Here is a 9,736-nt window from a genome sequence, read left to right on the forward strand (position 1 = left end):
CTGTTGGTGGGGATCCCAGAAGACTTGCTTTCCCATTCCTCCCCAGTCAGAAACCTGTCTGGAGTCTGTGTCTTTAGGACCTGCGAGTCGGGGAGAAATTGCTGGAGCCCCTGACACCAGTGACTGCTGAGGTAAAAGATTCTGGAAGAAAACACACACACACACACACACACACACACACACACACACAATCTTCCCTGGGGGACACAGGGAAGCCTGAAGGATTTCCAAGATGACCAAGGTACCAGCCACCAAGAAGATACAGAGTTCCCCTGCCTCGGGGGCCCTCTGGCCCTTTTGTGCCTCAGATCTTCTAAGGCAGGTGAGTCTCCCCTCTATCGTGAAAGCAGTCGTGTTTTCAAGACGAAACATAGGAATTAGCCTCCAGACCAACAAGGGACGGGGGGGGGTGGGGGTGGGGCGGGGAAGAAGAATCACAGTGTAATTAAATTGTCGGGAAACATCCCCGTTGCTATCAGTGGTTGGTTACTCGTGAAGACTGAAAACGGCAGCCAGAACGGGGAGCTGGGCCATCCTATTAGCCAGTAATTCCAAAATGATGGAATAAATCGGCAGTGACACTGTGGAACATCAGGAAAAAATTAAGATGAATTGTAGGTTTGCCATCGAAGAAATTATTTTCGGAGATCCGCTGGGCTTAGGGTATGTGCACATCCTCTCTCTTTATGGAGACTACGGTGTCAGATTTTGGGGTTTGAAGCCTGACTGCGTCTCAGCAGCTACTGAGATTAGATAAATTGCTTAACATCTCTGAGCCTTTATTCGCTCGTGTCTGCAAAATGAGAACAGGAACACCAGCTAGGCAGAAACAGTGTGAGAAGTAAGATACGGAAATTGTTCACAGAGATGCTGACACTTGATAATGTGTATATGGGACAAGAAATACTGTTGTTGGTTTGAAAGACAGAGAAAAATCAGTATGTGTTTAGTGTCGGAGTCAAGTTGTTTCTGTTTTTAAATGATCACAACTGGGCAGGCCTGTTATGTCTTTGTTAAGGTGTCTTTGTTATTGTATCTGCAAACCCCCATATCACTACTAATTGGCCAAGGTAGCTGAACAGTGGGAGAGGGTCAAAGGCAATTACTGGCCCACAGCGGTCCACACACAGTGGCATATCTTGTGGCTCAAGGTCCTGCCCTAGGAAGGAGGGCCTGGGGGGGAAGTCAGGGCACAGAAGAGAAACTCACCCGTGCTTACGTGGTGGTCCAAAGCGTTCCTGAGCTTCTATTGATACTGCCTAAGAATTGACATAGCTGTTTGCACCCCTCATTGCTCAGCCCTCTCAATGAGCTCAGTCTTCAAGATGCAGTCTTCACGAGTCTCCTTTTGTCTCAGAAAGCTACCTGGAAGTGGGTTTTATCCAGAGCAGCCCCCTCTGGGAACAAACGTCCCAGCATAGCAGTGGGGGAAGGGAAGGAAGGAAGGAACAAGGAATGAGGTAGATATTTCAGAAGCAGCGATGAGTGTGAGCATGTGGGTGGTGAACCCAAATAGCCTGGCTTGAACCTTGGATCTGCCTCTTGGCAGCCCTCTGACCTTGGGCAAGTTACGGAACTTCTCTGCTTCAGTGTTGCCGTCTGTAAAATGGGAGTATCATAATACCTGCTCATGGGATTGCTGTGAGCCTTCAATGATAAGTCCAAAACTCCTGAGAATAGCGTCTTACACATACTTAGCACTTCCTAGATTTTCGTTACATGGTTTCATTCATTTAGCAAACACTTACTGAATTTCTGTTGAGTGCTAAATACCTGCTCTTGTGAAAAGCGTCACAATCCTTAGTGTGTCTATTTGGGATGGGAAGTAAAAGAGATAAGAAACAGATTATTGTAATGCAGGATGATTAATGATGTGCTGGGGATGTATCATTGGGTGTGGTGGGAATGCAGAGGACAGGTAACTCAGACTCCTGTGTGGGGCGAGTGTGGGGGGAGATTGGGGAGGGAAGAGGTCATGTAGCCAAGTAAATGCAATAGAGTTTTCCATCTTGGGTTAGAGAGACTGAGGAAGGTGGAGGAAGATGCAGAGGTTGAAATGATCATCTCTTTCTTGAGAGGAGGATAGGCAGGACTCCAGGAGGTCAAGAGATGGGAAGCAGGCTTCCAGGGACTGTTGGATAAACAAGACCTCAGGCACAAAACTCATGGAAATCCTGCTGCCTCCGCCTCACTGGCTAGAAAATAATGAAGACCCTAGGGTGTCCCTGGCTCACATTTGAAGTATCATGCCTTCAGAAATTGCAACTTTTTAGAGCTACCCTAAAGCGTTGATTAATCTAAAGCAGACCGACTAGAAAGTGGCCAGTCACAAGAAAATATGTCGAGATTAGAATCAACTTCTGGTGTAAATCACACTAAGAACAAACTGTAGTTTTATTGGCTTAACACACTAATACCAGTGGCGATAATAATGATGATGGTTGGCATGTATTGAATATTCACCATGTGCCAGGTTCTGAGCTCAAGTCTTAACATGTGATATTTCACAACCATCCACAGCGCTTGGAGGTATGAACTGTCACCTCCTCATGCGATAGATGGCAATACCAAGGCCCCCTGTGGACAGGCCCTTTACCCAAGGACACCCAGTCAGCAAGGCACAGAGCAATGGTTTGAAATCAGAGTTCTCTGGCTCGAGAGTTCAAGCCCTCCCTGCCTCACTGTGCTAAGCAGACAGTGATAGTGGTTAGCATACACCACGGGGGATGCAAAGGGAAGGTGTAAGGCATACTCACTGGCTTCAGATAGTTTTCAGGTTTGTTGGTTGGGGGCAGGGCAGGGGTGGGGAACAGAGGAATGCCACATAAAAAGAGGGTAATAAATGCCAGGCAGCCAGGTAAATGTCCAGTGAGGAGTGATCCGAGGAAGCATCTGGCTTCTAGAGGAGGAAGGTGAGACCAGCTGGGCTACGTGGTAATGCCACTTCCTGTGAGTCCACCGTGCGCTGGTGTAATAGGTGACACTTGTGGGGAAATCCCCAAAGGGTCCTGCAGTCCACTGAAGCTGGCCATTTTCCTTTTCATGGGGATGGAAGTTGCTTTATCATAACTAATGTTATGATGGGACCCTTCCTTGCACAGCATCTTCATGTGGATTTTTCGATGGAAGGAGTATAAATAATGTATGCAAATCCCCTGCTTGAATGTCTTTTGTTGAGGAAACCTTCTAGCCTGCCCTAAATCGGGCGCCCTAATCTGTTTAGGGAGTTCCTTTTCCCTTTGTTGCCCAAGGAAGCAAAAGAGAAATCTAATGGGATTAGCCATAGGGGAGGGAGGGAGCAGGGCATGTGTAGATTATCATGGACCCACATTTTCTTCTTTAGAAGAGACTAAAAAAGAGAGGGGCACTTAGAACACCCCCTCCATGTTCTAGAATGGAAATGCGGGAACGGCGTTTGGCAAAAACTCTAAAGGTGTGGAATCCTTTACATAAGCTCTGTCTCTTGGTGGCAGAGAGGAAAGAAGCATCCTTAGTTTGGGCAGATCCTGAAACAGCCAGGAACTAGACTGGGTGCTTTGGTGATATCCTAGCTTAGTGATTAAAAGAGGAGGTTCTCAAAAATAAATTATTTTTTTTTAAAAAAGGGACTTCCCTGGTGGCACAGTGGTTAAGAATCCGCCTGCCAATACAGGTGACTTGGGTTTGATCCCTGGTCTGGGAAGATCCCACATGCCTCGGAGCAGCTAAGCCCGTGCGCCACAACTACTGAGCCCGCGTGCCACAACTACTGAAGCCCGTGCGTCTAGAGCCTGTGCTCCGCAACAAGAGAAGCCACCACAGTGAGAAGCTGGCGCACCACAACAAAGAGTAGCCTCCGCTCGCCGCAACTAGAGAAAGACCGCACGCAGCAACGAAGACCCAATGCAGACAAAAATTAATTAATTAATTTAAAAAAAAAAAGATTCTTCAGCAAACAACATGGGTTCAGACCCCCAACTCTGACACTCAGCTATGTGGGGGGCCTTGAGCAAATCAGTGCCTCTCTGTGCCTCAGTTTCCTCCTCTGTGAAACAGTCACATTGTGTTTTATCTAAGACATCTTCCGTTTCAAGAGGCATCACAATATTGTGTGAGCGCCACTAAGAAAGAAAACTCTACTGATTAAATGATGACCTACTTTCAATTATAAGAAGCGCCCCAGTTTCAGAGATGTTGAAATGGGGAAAGAAAATGTTCATCTTAGAATGGATGAAATCCAGCTAAAAATGCTCCTGTCTCATAGGGTTCTGTGGGGATTAGGTGAGTTAATATGGGTAAAGCTCTTAGAACAGGGCCTGGCCCAGAGTAAATACTATGAAATGTTAGCCATTATGACATGGTGTGGTTTGATCTTTTAATTGACTCTGTGATAGAGGTGTAGTTATTACCCCCTTTTGCATCTGAGTAGACTGAGGCTTGAAGAGTGCCAGGGTCTAGTTCTCTGCTGAGAGCTAAGTTGGCAGGTTCAGGGAGAAGGGGGAAAGCTATGCAGAGTCCCGTGTATGGAAAAGACCTTGGCCTGAGCATCACTGACCCCCGTCCCCTACCATCCACCCTCTTATCGCCCCACTGCCACCACCCCAATGGTGAGAATGAAGTTACTCAGAAAAGGTCTCAGAAGTTCAGCCCACTATCCAGCTGGTCTGCCTGGAATCAGAAAAGGAAAGGTTTCCCCCAACAAGAGTAACCTGGACTCCCAGCACAATACACGTCCACCACAAACATGAAACGATTTTCCTCCTTGTCCAGATAGGAGAGCTTGTGGCCTGAAGATGTAAGTGGTGAGTCATTGGTCTTTGTTCGAAGTGGGCTCAGTGCTGGGTAATTTCTCTGGCCTCTGATCATGGAGACTGCACCCCACCCCACACTGAATCAGTGATTACCTTGGAATATAAAATAAAATAAAAGATCTGACACCCACTTGAGATTCAGTTCTGAAGAATCCCAGCCAGCTGCACCTTCATTTTTATTATAACTCGTGACAGGCCAGGAAAATAGTAATGAGCCCTTTTCTCTGTCCAAGAGATTCTTCTGGCTCCATTGTTACTGCATTGAGACAATTGCAGAATTTAAGCTGTTGCTTTGTTTTCTTTTGTCGTCTTTATGCCCTGGAGCTTTGGATGCTTGCCTCGGCAAATCTTGCTGTGTCTAATTGCAGGCCCATGTGACAGTCGGCTCCCTCTGTGATAAGTCAGGGTGCGGGGAAGGCGTGTGTTCATTACCTCCTGACACAGGAAGAATGATAGGCACTTTCTTTATGCCGGACAAAATGAAGCGAGCTCTTTCACTCATCTGCGAAGAGGCAGCTGCTACGCATGGGGAGGTGAGGGCGGGGAGAGGTGTGGTAGAAGAAACACGTCAGAGAGTCTAGTTGATGTGATGCAAACCTAGAGACCAGGTAGGAGCTCTGCCTTTGAAATCAGACAAGGTGGGCTGGAATCCCCTCTTTGACACTAATATGAGGTTCTGTGAAATGGGCTGAATAATAATAGGATCTGCTACATACATCTTCTGGAAGGATTAAATAAAATAATGCATCTGAAATACTGAGCACAATACTTGGTACACAGTGAACTCCCCAATAAGTGATGACAGTTGTTATTATTATGACTCAGGCTCCTCTCTCTTCTCTGACTGGACACATGGGCCTCCATTACCATTTTGAAGACGTAGCCCAGATATGAAGTCTGGAGAAAGCTGAGTATTAACTGTAGAGGCACGGGGGGTGGGGGTGGGGGCGTCCCTCATTAGTGAGGCCAAGTCCCAGTTTAAGGGTAGAAGAGAAGAAGCAAGTCTAGGGATGTTTTTAAGAACTAGTGTGAGAGTATATTTTTATGAAGGATGAAGAGCCTTGCAGGAGAGCGTTCATTCTGATGGCAGAAGTGCTTGACCCAGTTAAAAAATCCTAGTTGTAGGAGAGCGAGTGCCCCGAGCATGATTTAAGTCCCTTGGATTTAACTTTCAGCCCAGTCCCATTGCTCGTGTTTGAATCCCATTGAGAACCAGAAGGAAGTAAGAAAAAAGGAAAACCCTGTGTACCAATTGGGATCATTCTTGGCTGCAAGTAAGAGAAAAACCGAAAAGCAGTGACATAAACAAATGCGAATTTATTTTTCTCACGTAAGAAGTCTGGAGCTGTATGCCTGCCAGCATTGGTTCAGGAAGACCTCGCTAATGTTGGGACTGGCACGTTCTTTTCCTTCATGGTCACAGAATGGCTGCCCCATCTCCAGCCATTACATTCATATTCTAGTAGGAAGAGGAAAAAATGGAGGGTAAGAGCTATTTTTGCCCCTTTGATGAGGCAAATAAAGATTGCCTGATTTCCAGGAAACTTCCCAGAATATTTCCTCTTATGTCTCATTTGCCAGAGCAGTGTCACCTGCCTTTTCTTAACTGCAAGAATGGCTGGGAAAATGTGTATCTAACCTGAGTGTGGAAAACAGGGGCAAGAGACAGGTGAAGGTATTGGAGATGGGTGTCTGGTTGACTAATCAACAATAACTGGCACAAATGACTTCACAAAAAAATCAGACATTGGGGGTCCCAAGCAATACAGTAACCTAAAAAAGAGAGACATCCCCTAGCCTGCACCACAACTGCTTAGGAATGTCAAGGGCACTTGTCCATAGTGATGCTTTATTTATTTATTTTATAGAAATTTATTTTTTATTTTATTTATTTTTGGCTGTGTTGGGTCTTCGTTGCTGCACGCAGGCTTTCTCTAGTTGTGATGAGCAGGGGCTACTGTTCGTTGCGGTGCGCGGGCTTCTCCTTGCAGTGGCTTCTCTTTGTGGCGGAGCACGGGCCCTAGGTATGAGGGCTGCAGAGCGCAGGCTCAGTAGTCGTGGTGCATGGGCTTAGTTGCTCTGCGGCGTGTGGGATCTTCCTGGACCAGGGCTTGAACCCATGTCCCCGCATTGGCCACCAGGGAAGCCCCACAGTAGTACTTTAAAAAACAGCACAGAATCCACCAAAGAGCTGTGGGGGTCAGGGCAAGGGTAGAGGCTGCCAAAAGAAACATTCACTCATTCAACTGATATTTACTGAGCCCCAGGTATGTGCTAAGCATGATACTAGGTGTCGAGGAAGTGAAAAGACAATAACATGGGACAACCTTCCGGAAATTCTGAAAAATACACTTACAGGGAATAACATGGAGAGCCAAGACAGTGGAATATGCACCATCTTTATTCCTACCCTCCTGTCTTTTCACCGTTTGGGGAGCAGGGGGCTTGAAGAATCTCTGGTTAGACAAGCCTTTGCACAACTGTAGCAAAAGACCTATTCTTGGCCCCCTTTCAGCGTTCCTACAGCCTCTAAAAGACTCAGCCATCAGCTGTTAAATTCAAAAGCTGCAGGGCTTCCCTGGTGGCGCAGTGGTTGAGAGTCTGCCTGCCGATGCAGGGGACGAGGGTTCGTGCCCCGGTCCGGGAGGATCCCACGTGCCGCGGAGCGGCTGGGCCCGTGAGCCATGGCTGCTGAGCCTGCGCGTCCGGAGCCTGTGCTCCGCAACGGGAGGGGCCAAGGTGGTGAGAGGCCCGCCTACCGGAAAACAAACAAACAAACAAACAAAAATTCAAAAGCTGCAGAATCCATGTGGGGTTCGGTGGCTAGTAGCACTTACATAAAATCTGACAGAAGCCAATTAAACCTTGCTTGGACTGAACAAATCAACATATTTTTCTCAGAGATCTTTCTGACAGTTAAATTCAAAATCATAATCACCAGTAATGGGATACCTTCTATTGTGAGATGGTGGCATTTCCCCTTCTGAATTCCTGTTTTCAAACTCTGCCGAGAAAATTTCTTGTGGGCTCAACTTTGGTCTAATGTACTTCTAAGTTGGAATTTATGCAGTAGGCAGTTTTATTTAATAACTCAAAAATTAGCTATGTCTGGGGCTTCCCTGGTGGTGCAGTAGTTGAGAGTCCGCCTGCCAATGCAGGGGACGCGGGTTTGTGCCCCAGTCCGGGAGGATCCCACATGCCGCGGAGCGGCTGGGCCCGTGAGCCATGGCCGCTGAGTCTGCGCGTCTGGAGCCTGTGCTCCACAACGGGAGAGGCCACAGCAGTGAGAGGCCCGCGTATCGCAAAAAAAAAAAAAAAAAAAATTAGCTCTGTCTGGTGATCTACTTGCAAGCCTGGAATTGCCTTGGGATTTCTGGATTTCACAAAGTGGGAAGATTATACAGCTGGGATGGTTTCTGGAATGGGTTCAGTATTGTCAGAGGCTTCAAGGGGTCCGTGGTTGGCTGTAGCTCAGTAGCAGAAAAAACAGAAAGTGACATCCCACTGTAGCCTAGTACAGGGTCAAGGTCACCTTCTGGGGTGTCTATTAAATATATGTGACAGATGTTTTAGAGGCATTAATATGAATCAGACTTGGGGGCTTCTCTCCAGAAACCCACAATTCTGTTGGGAGAGACAATTCATAAATAACCATGAGTCAAGGTGGCAAATAAGAAGTACCAGAAAGAAAAGTGAAAAATATTTAAGAGCTTGGAGATAAAAACAAGTTCTATCATAGGAAGAAAGGTACAGTGAAGCCATCTGATCTGCATCTTCAACGTTGGCTGGATGTGAACTTGGGGTGATATGAGACACTGAACCATGGCTGGAACTTATTTTCTAATGCATCAGGGTGAGGGGGGCGTATTGCCATTCTCCACCAGGGAACAAGCGCTTTCTTGGTACCCTGTGTGACTAAATGCTCTGCCACAGAGCTCCGGTAGATGAATCTTTACATACTCTCCTTCTCCATACACAAAGTTATCCAAGTTTCTACCCTGGAGGGTTGTCAAATTAGGGAGGACTTAGCTCCATGAATTCCCATTAAACCTTTCAATAACCAGAAAGCTCTAATGTTTTACTTCTTTTAAGAATTTGAATTTCAGCAGAGTAGGGTTTCTCAACCTTGACACGATTGACATTTGGGACCCATAGGCTGTCCTGTGCATTGCAGGATATTGACAGCATCCCTGGTCTCTAGCCATTAGATGCCAGTTGTGACAACCAGGAATGCATCAAGATATTACCAAATGTCCCCTGGGGGCCAAAGTCATCCCAGGTTGAGAACCATGGCACTACAGGGCTACTGAAGTCCTGAATACCTTTCCCCAGCTGAATGCTTATCTGATGGTGAAACATTCTCCATTTAAATAAATGATGCCATCATGTACCCAGTTGTTCAGGCAGAAACCCTAGCTTCATCTTTGATCTCTCCCCCTCCATCACCTCTTTTGTTCAAACAGCTGCCTCAGGGCAGGTGCTCTGTGGACACTGCCTCCTTCCCCAAAGATGCTACCTGATCCAGGATGCCCTCGTCTTTAGCCTGGGCTGTTCCACCAGCCTCCTAACTGCCCTCCTTACCTTAACTCTGACCTCCTTCCAACCCATTCTCTTTCACTGCAAGTGTCATTTCCCTGGTCAAAACAATTAATGGCCCTCCATTGCCCTCAAAACGAAGATTAATATCTTTAATAAGGTTTAAAAGGGTCTCCATGATCTGGTCTCTGCCAACTTTTCCAGCTTTATCTTTCATTGCTTGGTCTACTTGGAAGCCATACTGGTTTTGGAGGGTGCCATGCCTTACATCTTCTTCCTCCTTCTAGAACATTCTCCCCTCCCCCAACTATGGTTTTCCATGGCAAGATATTTCCAGGGTTCTGAACAGTCATGGGGTGGGTGTGGCCCTTGCCTGAAATTAGGAGGTCTGACCCAAATATCAGCTCTTT

At 46.8% G+C, this 9,736-nt stretch overlaps 1 protein-coding gene across 1 annotated transcript in view; it reads left to right on the top strand.

The window, feature by feature from the left end:
* The first annotated feature begins 232 nt into the window (after window positions 1–232).
* Window positions 233–9,736, top strand: part of CCDC60 (coiled-coil domain containing 60) — a 164,566-nt gene continuing 155,062 nt past the window's right edge. Inside the window, exon 1 of the mRNA XM_007464871.1 lies at window positions 233–322. Within this exon, the coding sequence (XP_007464933.1) occupies window positions 233–322 (90 nt within the window). The remainder of the gene's footprint in view (window positions 323–9,736) is intronic.

Source organism: Lipotes vexillifer, unplaced genomic scaffold, assembly GCF_000442215.2.
Source record: "Lipotes vexillifer unplaced genomic scaffold, Lipotes_vexillifer_v1.1 scaffold2030, whole genome shotgun sequence".
Lineage (NCBI taxonomy): Eukaryota > Metazoa > Chordata > Mammalia > Artiodactyla > Lipotidae > Lipotes > Lipotes vexillifer.